The sequence below is a fragment of the Primulina tabacum genome, chromosome 1 (genome assembly GCF_025594145.1).
Source record: "Primulina tabacum isolate GXHZ01 chromosome 1, ASM2559414v2, whole genome shotgun sequence".
Taxonomy (NCBI): Eukaryota; Viridiplantae; Streptophyta; class Magnoliopsida; order Lamiales; family Gesneriaceae; genus Primulina; species Primulina tabacum.
In genome coordinates, this window is record NC_134550.1 from 52,740,257 (window position 1) to 52,760,239 (window position 19,983).

A 19,983-nucleotide genomic window follows, 5' to 3' on the forward strand; every position below is an offset into this window, starting at 1 on the left:
ATTATATCATTTCATTTACTTTTGGTTATGATTTTAGATTTTGTGTTACTTTTATATATATAGTTTTACATACTCTCTAAATATTAAATAAAATATAAAATTTTTATATACTGTTATGTTTTAAAACTTTTAACGAAGAGTGGCATCATGAATGCTGGTATATTGACTGTTTATAAATTGATACTATTATTATTATTTATCTTAATCATAATTTTAGTACTATAAATATTTTTAATAAGTTTTAAAAATAATTAAAATTTTAAATCGAAGTTCATTCATCTAATAGATAATGAGAATGCTGAATTTTTTAAAATATTAAGTTATTATTTAAAATTTTGATAGAGAAAATAATATATAATATTAAATATAATTTTATATTTTTTATTAGTAATAATTCATATCATCAATGATATCGAATGTAATGACAAGAAATCAATTTGACTGCAAAAAATTGTTATTCTTGTTCGAACATTATCTCAAATTACATAAACATTTTTTTATGTAACAATAAATAATTATTCAAATTAAATAAAATATTTTTGATGTAATAATAAAAGTGAATTTTTTTTCAATTTATTTTTAAAAATTAAAATTGAATTTGATGTCCTATAAAATATAAACTATATTCAAATGTCTGAATCAGTTATATCATTTTCTTTAATTTTGGTTATAATTTTGTGTTACTTTTATATATTTAATTATCATAACTCTCTATCATATTAAATAAAATATAATTTTTTTATATATAATATTATGTATTTTTAAATTTTTAAAAGAGCTTCTAGTGAATTTTTGATATATGGAATGTATTTAAATTGATATTATTATTATTATTATTATTATTATTATTTTAATTGAAACTTTAATATAAATATTTTGATCCTTCAAAAAAAATATAAATATTTTGAACATGTACTAAGAAATAATGAAATTTTTAAAGAAAAATTTATTCATCTAATAAATAAAAAAATTTGAATTTTTGAAAATTATTTATTTATTGTTTAAAATTTTGATAAACAAAATAATATATGATTTTTTAAATATCATTTTCTATTCTTTTTATTAGTAATTGTTTCTTTCGGTCAAGAAAAATAAGTCGATTTAACTATATAATATTGAGTGTAATTTTAGATGACATAAAAAAATTTGATATAATAATTTTTTTATAAAAATATTTAAAATTTAAATATATTCTTGTACTATATCAATAGTTTTAAATACTAATTCAAACACTAGTACTTAATTATATAAAATAAATCTTTATGTATGGCACAAGTGAAATCTTAATAAATACAATAATAGTGTTTATGAGGTCGACAAAACATAGATAATTTATCTTGATTTTACGTTTTTTTGACTTCAAAAATGCAAAATTATTTAAAATATATATATTGTTTGTGAAATTTAGTTCAAAGTCTTATTTCCAACAGTATAATATATGGAGGCTAAAGAGGATTGGCGATAAAAGATAATTTGTCAACTCTTTACTTTATCCCACAACTTACACTCGAAGACTCTTCCATCTCCGCACGTTTTCCTTCTCTCCCATTCCCTATATTCATGTCTGAAGAAAATCACCCAAACACAAAACAAAAAGCAGTAATTCACAGTCAAGAAGATGAACACGAGAAACAAGAAGATGACGAGCATCCGAAGCCAACATCGTCCCAAAACGGCGGGGATGAAGGGTACAAAACTCCCGATGCCGCAGAACATAAAATCCCTGAGTTCAGCTCCAGCCGCCACAGCCCACCTCCGCCGCCGAAGAAGCGGAAGAAGTTGTTTCTGCACAAGGAAAAGTTGCCGAAACGTGAGTTGTTCGAAAATACAAGTGAGGGAAATAAAGCCGAATTAGAGTTGTTCTTCCGATCAGTTCTGGAGGACTCTAGTGTCTCACCTGAGCCAGCAACGAAGAAGAGGAGGATTGAGGATAAATAATTAAAGTTTTTAAAGGTACTATATTTAATTTTTTTGATGTAAAAAAAATTAGGGTTTTGGTAATAACAATAGTGTGTGTGTGTCTATATATATTATATATATATATATATATATATGTGTATGTATGTATATATATGTATGTATATGTATCTACTCTTTTATATACTTTTGGGAAAATGAACATTATAGTTCGTATGATGATTAAGTTTACACTATTTTTAGAACTATTTAGACTCCAATTATAGTCGTGAAGTTGTTTTAATAATAAAAAAATTCGTTTTTATCAGCTTATTTTTCTATTAAATATCCACTTGGATAATCCGTGATTATTAATTTCCCAGTTTTAATTCAGTTTTATAAGGTTAAAATCATTAATGTATATAAAAAAAGTACTCTCATCAGGAGAACTTGTATATATATATAGTCATATATTCTCATATTAAATTAGTTAAAATTTATAAATTTGATCAGTACTCCTATATATCCTAGGATTCCTTATTGTTTGTTGTTCCTACTGTCGCAAAGCGATAAATGATAAGCATTGGGTACCATACATGGAAAGTAAATAGATCATATTAAAGGAATTTAAGTACTAGTTTTGCTCCTTAAGTATATATGATCACTTAATTAGTACTCAATAATTCTTTTTAATTTCCTTGCATGTATATATACCAACATTTTCAATTATGTATTTTATAAAAGAATTTCATGATTATATTAAAATTTATTTCCTAGAACAAATTCTTCAGCTAAAACATGCGTAAAAACATATTCAGTAATTGTTTAATACAAAAAGAAGCCAATATAACATGTTTAATCGATCAATATTTTATAATCGATAGAGTGTCTTTTGACTTTCCATATTTTTGAGTTAGTTGTGATTTAAGATTGTAGAAATGTTTTTTGGTTTTGCACATTTTTGTGTTAATTGGAAACATTTGACTATTCATATTATTGTATTAAATAATCTTGTATAACTTTTGATATGAATTTTGGAGCTTATAAATAATGTGTTTATTTCTTCAATTCACAGACACAAAGATATATATATATATATATATATATATATATATATATATATATATATATATATTGTTTTACAAACACACTTAGGCATTCTTCTTCATTTCATATTGTTAATTTTTTTGTTTTGCCTCTGTTAAGTTTTGATGATTAAGTGAATGTACATTTTCAATTCGCTAGTGTAGCTACTTCGTGCTATGTTGCTGCGTGGTTTTGCCGTTGTATCTTGAGAAATAGTTATCTGTCATGATCCTCGAAGCACCGTCGACTGTGACAAATCTATTTTAAGGAAACTATACTTCGTATAGATTTCAATTTGATTTATTGGTTTCCTTTTGTTTTACATACTCGATATTTATACTTTCAATTGCATACTGTTTTTTTAATGCTCTGTATATATCTATTCGATCCTGCTTTCGTTTACTGTTCTATAATTATTGTTTTTATACTTCAAATTTTAGCATTTTGTCTAACAATTTTTTACGACAAATATAAGCATAAAATACTTGGCGATTTAGTGATAATGATTCAACTTTAATATTTTAAGTAGTACAACAACTCAAACATAATATATCGATTACCCTCGAATGATTATTGTATCCAACAGATAATATATTGTCATTGGGCAATTTATAAAAAGTGAGATCAATATAGGGTTTGAATAATCAATGATGTATCCAATTATTAATTGGAATATTTGGGTAAAATCTTAGCATATGAGGAACAAAAAAGGGCAACTTGGGATTCATTACCCAATTTTTATCAAATTTGGTTTTGATACCTCATTTCCCAAAATACCCCTCAAGCCTTATTTTTAAATAATTGATTTTATTTTCAAATAATGGCCCATCATGCTTCTGTAAAATAAATTAAATCTTATACCTTTTTGACCGGAGTACCACCGAGTTATATCCACCGTATTTTACGAACTGCTCCTCACAGTCCAACCACACGATCGCAATCGATTGTTACAGACGCAGATTCCTTCAGCAGCACTTGGCACAACTCTAATTCGTTTCCTACCTTAGAGTGTACAATATAAAATAAAATTTTGAAAATAATGCATGAGAGGGGCTAAGAGCAAAGATCCCTTTATTCGAACACCAACATTTTATTAATACATAGTAACCTCCTGTAGAGGAGGAGAAACTTGTTTAGCTACTTATAGTAGCTGCACTCACGACACACATAAACTAGAAAGGAAAATATTACAAATGATTTGAAGAAAAATGAAGAGGTTGATCGATGCCTTCATCTTCCTTTTGCTTCCTTATTTATAGAAGGCTTCTTCGGATTTGAAACTCGGACTTCAAATCTTGATAAGCCTTTACAGCTTGCATATGGACCATATAGTGGTTGAGCGGTCCCTTCTTGTCCTGTCTTTTTCTAGATTATTAATCTAGAAATTAACTTCTCATCTTCTTTTATCTCCCAGAGATACCATTGACGATGAGTATACAAGATATCTGCGGTAATTTCGTCTCCTTTTTCCTGGAAACGTTGGACTAGCCATTTAAGAGCATCCACCTGTTTTCTCTTGTAAGTGATTCTTCTTTTCAAGACTTTTAGATATACATGGTACATCTTTAACTTTTGATTTCGATGTGTTTAACTGGTTCCAAATTTATAGATGAAAATTTTCGGGACCAGTTATTTGGCTTTCATTGGATTCTTTTAGTCTTTTTTTTTTTAAAGATATAGTATCCAATGTCCTTTTGTCTTTTACCACTTATTGTTAGCGGTCCTTGTATTCTTTTCCACCGATTATTGGTGGTCCTGTCCTTCCACTCACATGGTGGGTTTTCTTTTGTTAGTGGACTTAGTCACATGTCCACTATCAACTTTGTCGAGGAATCTTTGGCTTTTGGTTTCCTCGAGGAAAACGTGAATGTGGTACATCCCCACTTGTGCTTGTATCGGTAAAGTGTTTCCGATCAGATCTCGGTTTGAATCCTTTACCGAATTCAGGTTCTTTCTGGTTCTGGCATTCAAGGCAGATGTTTTCTGATTATCTTCCTATATGTGCCATGTTACAGAATTTTCGGCGAGTTTCTTTACTGGCCGGCAGCTTGCTGTTCCACAAAAGATTTCTCTTTTTCTCGAATAAATCTTCTGCAAAACTAGTTGTTTTTCCTGTCATGGTATTTAACAGGAATGATCCGTTCACTGAATGATTGTAAAATTTGAACGGGAACTTGACTTTGTCCATCTCAATGAGACAGACCCATAGACCCCAAGCTCTTCTGGTAGAAATGTCATCCTCAGTAATTGAAGCAACCAGGGGTGTTTCTTCTGTCGGAGGGTCCTTGATAAATTTTTGAACATTTGTATCCGGCCTCCTTAACTTGATGAAATGAAAGGCTTCGTGAGAACCTTTCCCTGCTGGTTCTGGTGCTGCACTGAAAAAGTATAGCTCCAAAACATCTCCTCTGGACAAATAATCATTATTCGCCCAAGTTTCGTGAACAGCTTCCTGGATCCATTTTGGTAATCCTGAAATTTCCGGAAAGCTTGGTGATGTAGTATAAACTGAGGAATTCAATTTTTCTTGTAGCAATGACTGCTTTCTTTTCAGATAAAAGCAGTCCTTCTTTCTTGCAAACATTAGAGAAAATATCCAAATGCTTAATATGTTCATTCATATCTTTAGATGCTATTAAAACATCATCAATGTAAACAAACATAAACTTAAAATAATCTTTAAACAGATTATCCATCTTTCTTTGAAATATTTGGGGTGAATTAGCCAATCCCATTGGTAATACTTCCCAAATATAATGTCCTTGAGGTGTAGAGAAAGCTGTGAATTTCTTGCTTTCTTCCTGCATCCGTATTTGATAAAATCCGGACTTGCAATCAAACTTAGAGAATATCTTGGCGTTGCGTATGCAACTAATCAAGTGTTCTCTACTAGGTATAAAATACCAATCAAACTCCAGAATTTTATTAATTTCTTGATAATTAATAACTAATATGGGTTTACCTCGTTTTATCTCACCATGATTTCTGACCAGAAAACCTGGACTGCTATATGGTGACATTCCTGCTTTGATTAAACCAAGGTCCTAATGTTCCTTGATTATAATCTGAATATCCCTTTGATCAATGATATTCATTGGGATAGGCTTGCAACAGACAAATTCATACTATTTGTCTTCCTTAATTTTAAGACAGGCTTTGAGTTGATTTCTGTCCCACCATGCCAAGGGATCTTCATTGTAATTTTCTTTGATCCTTTTCTTGACATCTTCTAGTGATACCTTAGCTTCAAACTCTACTTCATTCGTCTGTAGAGTTATCTTAAGGCATTCTATATCTTCTGGTTGGAGTTTTTTATTTGCTCTTAACTGGAGCATTGTTTCTCCAAACCGTCTTGAATCCTTCATTTTTGGGTTCAGAAGTTTTCCTGAATCACCACGCTTGCTGCGAAACTGGATTGACAATTTTCTGTAAAATGCCTCCCGTAGTCTCTGGACTATGATTTTGTGATCACATGGTGTTGTGAACACTAATCGTCGAGTCTCATTTTCTTGAGTATATGACTTGAACATTTGTAGGAAATTATTTCCTAACAATATGTCAGCTCCTGTATCAGGAAAATAAATTGGTGGTGTCTTTACCTTGTACCAAGGTGTTTGTCCAGCACCGCCAATCATGATTTCAGTCATCTTAATCCCTCTACATAAGATTAAGATTCTTCTGGAAAAATCTCTTCCAGCAATCTTGGGTAATTCTTCTTCCAAATTGTTTGGAAAAACTCCTCGTTTTGTTGTACAGATTCCAGCACCTGAATCAATATAAGCAGCAAAATATTCTGCCTTATATTGTTCATACAACATTCCTACTGGAATGTATATAGAGAACGGGCTTGTGGTCATTGGATTTTCCATATCTTATCATCGGCCATAAACTCCATTCCATACTCTAGACGTTTCCAAGGTTTGTGTTCCTCGAGAAACTCTAGTCCAAGAATCAGTCGATCTGATTTTTTCCCTGGAATCCCTTGGATATGGACTTCCAATTCTCCGATATTAATCAGTCCTTGGTAAGTTCCTATCGTAGGTTGTTCCAAATAATATATGATATTACAAGGAAATTGATTCCTCTGTTTCGTAATATCAAATACTGTTTCTACTTCCTTCCACCCTTCTGGGCATCTAAGTTTTCCTATTATAGAAAAACTTTTTAGCTCATGTTGGGTTTCTATGACAGGCTTTTTATCCCATCTATAACTTGTAATTCTATCTCCTTGAAAAGATAGTCTTGTTGATTCCAATCTAAGACTTTGATTCATTTGTAGAATCGATTTGTCTTGGATCTGGATATCTGTTTCCTGTATTAAAGGAAACTCGACTTTTTCTGGATAAATTGCCTGCGCAACTTTTCCGAATATATCAAGGATCTCAATAAACTTATTTCTAATAAACAATTCAGAATGATGTGTATTAGATAGAGAAATTTGATAGGTAATAGAATATGGCCTATTACCTTCTTTCATCAACCTTTTTTCCTTGAAGTTCTGATGCAATGTCAAGGCTCGGCTGAAATCTCGATCTGCCTGGTTGTAGGCTATCCTTGGATAGATTACTCCTATAATCTTTCCTGCACAGAGATTTCCTGAGATGGTTCCCAGTACTGAATCTTGAAGGTTTCCCATTCTTTTATCGCATATAGCAATATCAATGGGTGAATTTATTCCTTCCTTGAAAGTAGCTTTTATCATTATTTGGATTGCTCCAATATGAATCCAGGACATAGTCCTTGCTACTTCTATCTTGAGTTTCTGTAATTCCTCCTTAATTTCTTCGGAAGGAATTAACTGCATCTCCATTCTATTTCCTGTAAGTTCCATCGGGATTGCCATTTCCCTTCTAGAAACTTTATAGATTAGATGATGCATTCTGTTTCTTAGGCCAAGATTTCCTAAGAACTTTTCTACCTGTCCTGTAGAGAAACCTTGATATCTCTGTAGACTCGGATTTTCTCTCATGATTCTTTGAACCATGTTATGAGATATTGTTGTCTGGCTGAAAAATCCACACAAATCTTCATGTGTTTCGTGTCGAAACACCTCGTCCTCAGTCAGATTCCGATTATGTTCCATCAGATTCTTCCTGACTTAAGACTTCTTCTTCTTCATATATACTTTCATCCGAGGGAATGTCCTTGAATCTGTATACCTGAATTAGATCTTGGTAATAAACTGCTTCTTCAATATCCGGGGTAGGATCAAAACGTTTAATACCTCTTTTTTCATTTTCTGGACAGTTGCTCGAAATATGACATCTTGCTCCACATGTCCAGCAATTGCAATCCTTGAAACTTTTATTGGCTCGAGTATGAGCTCTTCTGAAAGTTTTCTTCGTAGGTGTTCTTCATGTGCTTCGAGATGTACTCGATGCTTGGGATGATATCCTACTCCTTGATGGTCCGCTTCTTTGTCCAGATTTATAAGATCTGGCTTTCTGTCTAGACCATACAATTCTTGGCTTCCAAGAACTTCTTCCACTTCTAGCATAAGGATGAGTCCTAAAACTTTTCCTCTTATGCTTCTGTAGTTTACTTCCAATAATTGTTGGAAGATCATTTTCTTTACAACACAGAGGAGTTCTTTTGTTGATACCCCTTAAGCGTTTGTAATTCTTTTGTAATGCTGTCATATGGCACCATTCTGCCAATTTTCCTTTAAGGAAAGAAGCTCTTCGTGCCAACGTATCTGGATTTCCAGGTACGTATTCCCTTATAAGCATTTCTCTCCAAGGGCTTGGAATTTTTGCGAAGAAAAGCTGCATAGCTATATCTTCTTCGACTCCTGAATTTCATCGATATTTAGTGAATAACATTATATATTCATCCACTAAACATATATCGTGTAATTCAAGACTATACAGAGCCTGAGTATATTTCTTCCTCTTCTCTGTATCCTGACTATTAAAATAGTCTACCCCTATAAATTGTGCTTTAAATAGGGTAGCCATTTTTCCGGCTATCTCGCTCAGAGATTCTCCGGCCAGAACTGACTCTTTCATTTCTAATGAAGTCATGTCCCAAGCAATCTTCACTGATCCCATTAGACTCATTTCTAAAAGTTTAATGAATCCTTCTTTGTTGAGATCAAGTGTTCCTGCTGCAATTCTCATAGCAGATGTCCAGTCATCTATGAGATCTTCCATGTTTTTGAAATCTAATACATCAAGGTTAAGCATAACCCCATAAGGATGTATCGGATCTAAAACAGATTTCCCATAGGGTGTTTGGTGCAAGGAAATTTGATTTTTCCTTGTCCTTGTTCCCGCTGGGTGTGAACCTCCACAGTATGGAAATCAGATTGAGATTCTCTCATGTTTACATTCTGAGATCCCACACTTTCCCTTGGTGGTTCCTGAGAAGATGACCAGGTTATAGCAGGTATTTCTCCTCCTGCTGTGTTCATCTTTAGATCTACCACTTGAGATTTGCGAAAGATTCCGCAAGCTCTTGTAGATCTTCTAGATCAATCCTTTCTAAAGTTGTCATCAGATAAATTTCTTTTCTGAGACAGATTTAATTAGATTGATCATATTTTCTTCTTCAGTTAATGGTTTTGATACCACTCTGGCCTTCCCTTGTTGATGTAACAAAGGTATCGGTGCCAAATGATGGTGGTAACCATCCTCCTGTAGTTCTTTTACTAGAACCTGGTTGTTGTTCTAGTTTCTGAATTCTTGTTTGAATATCCTTTAATATTCCCAGAATTTCTTCTTGGGTTTTAAGGATTTCTTCAACCCGTTGGGGTACAAAGTATAGCATGTTACCATAATTTTGTACTGTTTTCTGGATTTCTCTAAGATCTAAAGAGAGCTTAGAGAAGTCTGGTACTATCTCCAGAAACTTATTTGCTTGAATCATAAGTTTATCTGAGAGTTTACCTGAGGGTGCTGTTGCTTCCCTTTCTGTTTCTGATTTCTAACCATAGTTAGATGAACTTGTTGATATTCCAAAATTTTGGAATAAATCTTGTAAATTATTTTTCTCGAACCTAAGTTCGGATTCATAATTTTTTCGAAATTCTCCTTCTCTTACAATTAGTTACTAGTAATAATAAAATCTGTGTTTGAAATAAATTAACCTTTCGCTCTGATACCATTTTGTGAAGCGCGGGGATCAATCAAAATCAAATATAGACTAAGGATATTTTTGACATTTTTAAAGAAAATTTCTCTCTCCATGTACTAAAACCAAAACTCTTTTATACTGTGTACTGATACCTAATTAACCCAACAAAAAAAAACGATGATATATAAGTGGCACGAGACACGAAATATTCCATAGGAACGTTTATTCGCATTTTATCTAGGATTCTTTTGTCTTCCCATTCATCTTGTCTGCTATCATATATGAAAATCTGTCCTTTTTTCTTAGTTTTTGCTTGCAATTTGTAATAGTTGACTCAGTCTAATTACTGTAAGTCGTCAAATCATAATGGAAGAGCTCAGTTAAACCATCGAATCATTCCACTAATTGTTTTAATCCAAACCGTGACGTACGTAGTTTATTTTTCTTCAACAGTGGTATAGTTTTAGGAGTTTTTGTGTGTGTGTGAAGTGAGCGTTCATAAGATCCAACTAGCTTATCGCTATATAAAAAACTATAGAATGTGACCGTTGTAAAGATAAATTTTTTTACATTATACAACAATTCAAGCGTCACACTTCGATCGATCTTCTAGATAAACAATAATTGATTCACAACCGCGTACATTCATTTTTTCAAAACAAATAAAAATAAATTTAAAGATCATATCGATAAGATAAAAATATTATGAATTGTTCAATAAAAAATCAACCTACATACCAAACATAATACAATAAATAATTCTATTACATAAATTTTTAATATTTAAACATCTTTTATCATTCATCGTCTCCTCCCACAATATCTCATTTTTATGACTATTTCTGTGAAGCAGGACCCAAAATATCCATAAGCTGAAGCAATTGACCAGGCAATGGTCACCTAGGATTCGTTGTTTTGTTAACATGAACACGCGTTAGCCGGCCGCTGACTGGTGTCAATCGATCAATGTAAATGAGTGAATCTATTATTTGGCCGACGAAAATATAGTACTTGAAGTCAGAGTTTTCGAACCAGATTGAACCGACCACATTGAAAATTTGTTTTACCGATCAAACTCTGTGAAGAACGATCAGACTGGTTATGAACTAATAAACCAGATCAACCGATTTTTCTGAAAAATTAATTTTATAACCTTAAATTTAATATTTTATTATAAATATATATATTTTGACTATATGCATATAGGTATTTGATTTTTAAACTTTGATAAATATTTTTTTGTCTATTTATATGTATTTTTTATATTTTAAATTTAAAATATAGGACTGTTTGGTTAAATCGATCCAACTCGTTAGATCAATTTTTTAAAATAGACAGGTTGGATCGCCGATCCGGTCATAAAAACATTACTTGAAATTTAAATATATGAAATCTGATATCGAAATTTGGTTTTTCTTTTAAAAAGCCCCGAAAATGGTGGCGAAATGTGAATTAATTAGATTTGATATTGTAGAGAGCCAGTTTGACTTAGTGATATCATACTCTCACGAATATGAAAGAGATTCAGGTTCGAATCTTCCCTGGTCCTTAAAAATAGAAAATGCCAATAAATTTTTAGAATATTAGGTTATTTTCATCGCTTTCGTATTTTTTTAGTTAGATTTATTTTGAATCAAATCGATGGGACCATATCTCAATCTTGTGTTACATATTTTAATCTTGATTTCGATTCCGATTATTAAATTATACTTAAAGTCGTAAAAATTCAAATATCAGAACACAAGAAAAGTAGAAATTTCAAAATTTTATCTCCACACAAAAACCGATTTACTTATTTTTAGTACAATAATAATAAAATCCCATTTCTTTAAAAAAAATTATATAAAAAAGACACAAAAAACGTCGATACTGCAAATAAACCAAACAGCACATGCAATTTGATATGGTCCAGGTCAAAAAATAAAGTGACATAAAATACTGGCAGAAGCATGGGCTGGACCCCTGATATGAGTTTGCACATGAAATTAAATAATTTAAATTTGGGTCGAGTTTTAAAATTTTCAAGAATTTCAGGTATTTATTTTAAAATTCATTGATTTTATTTGAACTCGTTTAAAAGAATTTAAATTAAATAAAGTGCTTGTGTTGAAATTTTCTCATATGATACAAAATATAATCCCTTGGATTTTGTTAACTAAATTTTGTCCATTTTGTGTTTTGATCCGGTGAGTATTTAAATTTGAGTGGAATTTTCTGAATTATATCTATTTTGACTTCTTTTTATTTTAAAATGTTAATATGAAGTTGAAAATGTTGACATTTAAAAAAAAAATATTAATGTGACATCGAAAAATATCGATGAGACGTGACAACAACATTTCTACTAACCAAAAGCCAGAACACATATCAACACAAACATGAACTTAATACTGTTACTCTCGCAACCTTCTTCAATCGGTGAAGGCATCTCCCACTCCAAAGCTAGAGAAACCTTCAAATTCTTCATGGCTCTAACTCCTCAGTCCTCATAATCCTCACTGCCATCTTCTTCGTCTCCTTATTCTCTATCTACATCCGCCGTCGCTTCACCGCCGGAGAGCTCTCGCCTCAATCCAGCGCCACCTCCTTCTGCCACCGCCAGACACCATCTTCTGATTCCAACCAAGGACAGGACCCGAATCCTCGAATCGCAAATTTTTTTTAATAATTTCAAATTTTTTTGATAAGAATTCTGCATTTTTTTTATATTTTGATTGGCTTTATTGCTTAGTTTTTTAAAATTAATGTGTCAGTAATTGTTTTATTCATGATTTTATTATATTCGTTAATGTCAGTAATTGTTTTATTCATGATTTTATTATATTCCGAGTTAATGTTCGTAATTGATTATCGTACTATATATATACACGCTACAAGATAAGAATTAGGGGTTTTGTTTAGATCAATCATTTTAAAAAATAATTCTGCTCTCCACATAAACCGAAGGCCACTGAGATAACAAATAATTATTTGAATAAATATTTTCGAATTGAAATGTCTCGGAGTACAAAAAGGTAGATACATATAAATAAACAAAAAGTTTTGTCGTGATTTATACTCATCTTTTAAGATTGAAGCTTTGGTAAGAACAAACACAAATCTGCGGAGCCCTTGCGTTTCTGATCCTTTAACCTGCTTGAGTTACTTCCCATGAATTTATAGAACAAGTCCCAGATGCCATCTGTTGGGGAAAAACAAGTTAAATATGGTTTTAGGCTAGAGGGAATGGATGATGTGCTTCATAATCCAACACAATCCATATGCGTTCTCGGTCCGAGGACTTCCAATTTACACATTACACAAACACCTAGAACGAACCAGCTAGGGCCGATGACTTAAAAACCATATAGCATCATCTCCCAAGTTTGAAACGAGATCTCGGGTTCGAGACACAATTGCGACAAACCTCTCCCCAACTCAAAAGAAAAAGGATGACAGCAAAATATGGATTGGGAAAATAGTGAGAGGTAAAAGAGGGGGTAATATACCTGGTTGAAGAAGATGAATCATATTTCTGGTTACACTTTGTGGGGTTCTACTCCAGCATTTTCACCTATTTATATGATATACATCTATGCTGTTTTTCTTTTTCCTTTAGTGGATAAAATAAGCTCGAACAACCTCAACTATGGGAGCTTCACACATGGGACACTTCCCAGCGCCTTGGACCGAAACTTCTGCGCATTTGGAACAGGTGCACATGTGTCCACATCTGTAAAAAAGCAGATGCTCGTTCTTAAAGAACCGACTATGCAGCAAATGATACAATTGCGTTAAGAATTCTTTTACCTATATAATAAGGAATCAATGTTGCTTTGACGACACAGACAGCAAATTCCTTTTCTTACAAAATCCCATTTAGATTCGTGGTGTGACATGTTGCTCTCCCATGAATCTGCCCCTGCGATAGCATCCAATGGGATCGTCAAAAGCATGATCACAACAAGGGGAGGCAAAACACTGTGCGACGATAAATAGTTTATACACTCGCAAAAAGAGGGCAAAGAATCAAAGTACTTGTGCATTAGTGTTTTTCCCCCATTTCTGGTTTGAGAGAGGTTTTTTTTATAGTTATCTGTGTATTTTTCTGTGATTATTATTTTCCCTTCAATTTTTTGTTTGTAGTCAGCAACAATATCAGAACCAGATTAAACAAAACTCACCTCTCAAGAGGATTGACTGATTCAAAGCCGCAGAAACCAATTGATGAACACTGCGCTGCAACTCTATTTGCAACTCCATGCATGCCTCCAGCATACTCTGCATATTATTCATCCTTTGCTGAAGCCTAGCCATATCCATCCTCAACTCGTTGATCAACTCCCACTCCTGATGCACATAAGCATGAAGAGATGTTGAAAATGGGGATGACGCGAGGAAAAATGCTCAACAATGAGAGAATCAAAGACATGACATCGGACTAAAGTTAAGAAATCCAGTTTTACTATGGATGATGCTTGAACTTACTGTTCCCATATGCTGATTCGAGGATATGTGCGGCCAATTAGCAGCGGGTAACTCCTCGTCCCAAAGGGGCTGGGATGCGGTGATATGAATTGATGAGGGGTTAAATTCATTAATTTCAGAGCCATCAGATGGAGCCAAAGTATGCTCCCCATTTAGCTGTTCCTGGTCGGGCTCAATCAAAGCTGGAGAAGACATGGCGTCCAGTTCCCAATCACCAGAAGCATGACCTTGCCTTTCCATATGGGATTGTAGCACCTGGTCTAAGCTCTCACGGAAACTACTCCGAAGAAGGCTAGAGACACGTCTCCTGCAGCAGAAATAAAAGGAAACATTATATTTTAAACGAAAATCGTGGATTGACTGTAAGAAATCACTCGCTTACCGGCTGAAAAGCTCCCTAAGTTCCATGCTTTGAACATTATCATTATCCGGGAAATAAAGTGTGTCGATTCTTCCAACAGATCCACTGGCCTCTCCTGTTGGCATATCCAGCCAACTATCGACAGCTTCTTCAAAATTGTGATTTGGCCAGACTTCATGTGACCCTTGTGTTTGATCTAGCTCATAATCAGATATTTCCCGAAACCACTGGTTAGCAGCTTGTATCATCTCTGCTAGCATCTGTCCATTCCGTAAAAGCAACACCCGTTAGCTGGTGCCATGAGTTGTTATCAATCCCGACTTCCGAGTCTCGAGCTTCTTCCTCTATAGTTAAAGCATCTTGTCTATCAAATTCTTCATTAGTGTTCCCTTCCATATAAACAGTGTCACCAGCCACTTCATGAACATAACTCGCATCACTTCTCGGTTCATAAACATTTTCGAGTGGCGGTTCATTAGAGAAAACGGCATTGTTCTGGTCAAAATGGCTATTATGCTCACTTGCCTCATTGTCAAATGTCGGCTGCTCTGGACTATGAGCACTTCCAATGCCCAGAGATACTTCTGCATTTCCATCATGAACCAGAGCTGAATGCTCCTCTACTTCAGTTACTCTTGATACAAATTCATGCAGACTTCTGTTTTCATCTGCATCTATTTCCGCTGTATGAATCTCAGCAGCTGTCCCTCCGATGCATGTAGACTCCGCCTCACCACTACTTTCGTCACTTAAAGAGGAACTAGCCACAGCACTGTTCCCTGGAGTGGAAGTCGAATTGTGCAATTTGGAGAGGAATCCTTCCCTACAGCAACAGATTATAAATAGAAACTTAGTACAGAAATTTGAATAAAAAAGTGCCAAAAAGGCAACAATTTCATAATATCAAGAGATGAAGTCCGCTAACTGAGCTGGTTTACAACCGAAGACATAAATATTAGATAATGCAAGCATGCTTCAGCTATAACCTATTATCCAAAATTGGGAACTAAATTCCATGTAGCATCTCTGAAGACTCAACAAGATGATGAAACAGTTAAATAGATGCCAGTAACAAGTAATCCAATATATATTATAGAAATAGAACAAGCTATTAAGAGGTGGTAAAAGTTGGTTGAGAAGAAACTGATTCCAATCACATGGCCGCCCCTCCAAAAAGTATACAAAAAAGAGGATGACAAAGAGTAGATTAAATTTAGAGTTTTGTTCAAACCTCCATTCAATCCAAGCATAATTTTTTATAATATTTATTTCCATGGACGCATAAATAGGAAATAGATCATGTGAGCGTAAAATTGATGTTATATCGAGAAAAGATACAAAATAGGCTAAAAATTTATAAGGAAATAAGTCAAATTGAAATCTAAAACACAATGGTAGATCCTAATTACATTTAATTAACTCAAAATAATCTCTCTTGATTTAGATTACATTCATTTTTTCAACATGTACAATCATATAGCATTAAAATACGTGTGTTCACAAATAATTATCATCGTCTTAAATGAAACAAGAACGGGGCATATTCATACGAGGAAAGTATGGACAAAACACAGATTAAAGTGGAAAATTCCATAACACTAAGTTAATTACCTGAGATCGGAAACTGTACTTCTTTGCCTCAGCAAACCCAGTTCAGTTGCAGCCATGGAAGAAGGTCTCTTGTCTGTGATCAATATTTCATTTCTTAAAAACCTACCTCTTAGGAGTGCCTGCAAAAAGGACAAAGATTAATGAGACAGAACTATAACTCTTGTTTACAGACACAATCAAATCATCCCAAATAGTTGCATGATATACCAGAAAATAAATAAAAATCAAATATCTGATGCTGAAGTTATCTAATACACATCAAATGACCTTGATCGTCACATCTATAAATCAGTTTTGGTTATTATCTAAATATCAGTTTCATGTACAGCAAGGATACAAATCAAGAAATGCACAACAATGTAAATTCGTAATATTTGCAACATTATTGGCCTCTACTATTCAGAAAATATTTCACCTGAATGCGATTGCGATGGGCAAAATCTGACACCGGCCTCTGTTCAGATAAATCCCGAAGTTCTTTATTCCTATCACTCTGAGCCCTCAGAAGAAGATCAAGAAGAGTCTGTCTACCACATAATCTTTGTACAGGCCTTCGAGCACCAATCTGAGGACGAGAAATCACTAGCCCATCCCGCACCTGCTCAATTTGAGAACCAACTTCGGCAACTTCATTTCTAAGTGATCCATTATTGTTTCCGTGCCGAGCAACGGTCTGCACCCATTCCTTGATGATTCTAACTCTTTCGCAAACATTCTCACTGAGGCACTGTTCTCCGGTATTATTGTTCAGAGGAAATCCATCAGGTGAATGACCCTTAGCACCACTGTTCATCCATTCCCGAAAAACTTGTCTCACTCTTTCACGTTCTATATCTCCCAAATCACTAGATTGTCCCGATATAATACTGTCACTATCTTCAATATTCATCTCTGAATGTGTCGTTATCCCATGATTCTCAGTCTCATCAGCACATTCAGAGGTATCGTCCCCATTATCACTCCCTTGTCCAACAGAAGCTACGATACTTGTGCAGTCAGAATCTGAAGTGTTGCTTCTCCGGTGCCTTTGTCTATAAAAAGGACTCACCACATGCTCATCCTCAAGCTCCCGCCACATTTGTAACAGTGAGGATGCCCTAGTACTGGGCCTAACATGTGGTTCCTCCCAGACGCTCGACCCCGAAGACTGGGACTCCACAAATAAAGAAGTGCCAAAAGCAGATACCTTGTGCAATCCCGTGACAGCCATTTTTTTTGAGTTATACTACTTTTAACAAGAATAACTACCCCAACTGCTATAACATCTTTTAGGTCCTCAAGATTATAAATCAGAATATAATTTACACCGTTCTAAGGTACACCTGACCTGAAAGCCATTTCATATAATCGTGTCCATGATCCAATGGCACACAAGAATCAATGCATAGACCAATCACTGCCTGCAGAAGATCTTAAAAAAACTTAAATCAGTTTAAATGAATGAGATCTCAAGGCAAAAGGTCAAACAATTCCTGCTGGATTTCACAAATATACTTTCCTTTTTAACAAAAAATCTATGTGCCTACAAAACTGAAAATGGTCATGACTTGCAGATCTATCTTGTCCCTAATCAATGTCTTTTCATCCAAAGCAAAAGGTGTACGAAAAGCAACTGCCAAAACTTGAATTTCGACACTCTCAAACTCAAATACCTTTAAAACTTTCAAATGGGTCGGAGGATTTAAATGGTAATAAATCAACAAACTACAACCCAAATCCCTCTTTCCAAGGAAAATCCCACCAAAATAAAAATCCAACCATTAATTCACCATATACATAAATAAATAAAAAACCTACAACTAAACATTTTACATATAAAAAAAAAAAGCAAACGCTTAAAATCTGCACAGTAAAAAAAAATCACCAATATTTGCAATCAAGAAATTGAGTCATACCTTCTACAACTATAATCCAGGCCTGTTTCCTCCCACTCAATTGCAATCTAGAGAGAGAGAATCAATCACGGAGCAAATTCATTGAGAGAGAAGAGAGGTATTATTTAACGAATGGCAAACAAGGGAACGTTTCAGGTCAGCGGCGTCATTTCCTTGATTTATCTGACCTCCAACGTCTCTCATTTTGACCCTTAAAACAAAAATACTTTTTGTTTGTAGTCCATCTCTTTTCACATATTTCGAAATAACCCCTGACTTCTTTAATTAGCGGCCAGTGGAATACATTGATTGCGGTGGGTATTTTTATAACGTGCATTTATTTATTATTATTTGTTTTTTTTATTTATTTATGTTCTTTTATTGATTTCAATTTTATTTTACCATCACATTTCCATTTCAAACAAAAATTTACACGATTTTAATTTTGATTTTGTCAGTTAATTCACGATTTTAGTATACTAATTTATAGACTGTCATGACATCACTCCGATTAAAAATGATTAAATTTGAAAAAAAATACAAATTAGTAAATTAAACCCGATAATGTGATAGATATGAAAAACGTGAGAAAAAAACCGGAATTTTTCCTTACAATTATCAACATTTACTCATCAGAAGAGATCAAACTAAAAGTTGACTTTATTCTTATAGATAATAATTGAAAAAATAGATGGATTTCACCCAAAATTATATGCATGTATCGACCCATTAATCTTTTGTTAAGCATGTAGCTGTATATTATTTTAAGCATAAACGACTCTTCAAAGTTCAATTACAAATTTAATTATTTTTATAACTTATGAGAATATTTTATGTTTGGATATTGACTAGCAAGCGATGATTAAGTCACACATCAGATTTTTTTTTTAAAAAAATAATCATCAACTCTTTTTTTTTTTAGAATTAAGAAATTTTTACAAAAGATATCTGCTTTATTACTCTGGAACTCAAATGCTTTGAGTCTTAATTTAAAACTGAGAAATGCTTTGGCATTCGAGTAGGTTTTTTGTGAGACGATCTCACGAATCTTTATCTGTGAGACGAGTCAACCCTACCGATATTCACAATAAAATATAATACTCTTAGTATAAAAAAGTAATATTTTTTCATGGATGACCCAAATAAGATATATATATCACAAAATACGACTCGTGAGACCGTCTCACACGAGTTTTTACATTGACATTAAATAGTTAGAGCATATTTTTTTACAAAAATTAAAGTTATCTATAAATATTCAAATTAATATATACACACAATTCTTACTATCTATTATTAAGACAACCATATATGCTAAATTCCAACAAAGTACAACATCCTTTTTTCTTTCAGAAAAAAGTACAATTTCCTCTTTCAATGGCTACAATGTGTTCATATAAAAATTCGCAGATTTTTGTTTATTTATTCTATCAAAACTTCTTAATTAAAAAAATGATAAAGTTCGAGCGATGAACATTAATTCTATCAATAACTTTTTTTAAAAAAAATTATTATGTAGCCAAAAAATGATATTACCTGGATATAGAAAATCTCGATGACGATGGTTCAAAAAACGAACTTCACTCCAACGCTCAAATCATTAGTTGCTCCATG

The 19,983-nt window shown here is 33.2% G+C and overlaps 1 protein-coding gene across 2 annotated transcripts; it reads right to left on the minus strand.

Moving 5' to 3' along the window:
• Window positions 1-14,604: 14,604 nt before the first annotated feature.
• On the minus strand, window positions 14,605-18,554 carry LOC142548601 (uncharacterized). 2 transcript variants are annotated; one of them, XM_075657010.1, is made up of 5 exons: window positions 18,391-18,554; window positions 16,911-17,895; window positions 16,496-16,614; window positions 14,906-15,707; window positions 14,605-14,830 (listed from the first exon to the last, which is right to left on the minus strand). In XM_075657010.1, exons 2-4 carry the CDS (start codon window positions 17,703-17,705, stop codon window positions 15,116-15,118), a joined length of 1,506 nt encoding a protein of 501 aa, XP_075513125.1. In that variant the 5' UTR covers window positions 17,706-17,895; window positions 18,391-18,554; the 3' UTR covers window positions 14,605-14,830; window positions 14,906-15,115. The 2 variants fall into 2 exon arrangements, with proteins under 2 accessions (XP_075513125.1, XP_075513135.1); XM_075657020.1 differs by having other exon boundaries at window positions 16,911-17,906.
• Window positions 18,555-19,983: the final 1,429 nt, after the last annotated feature.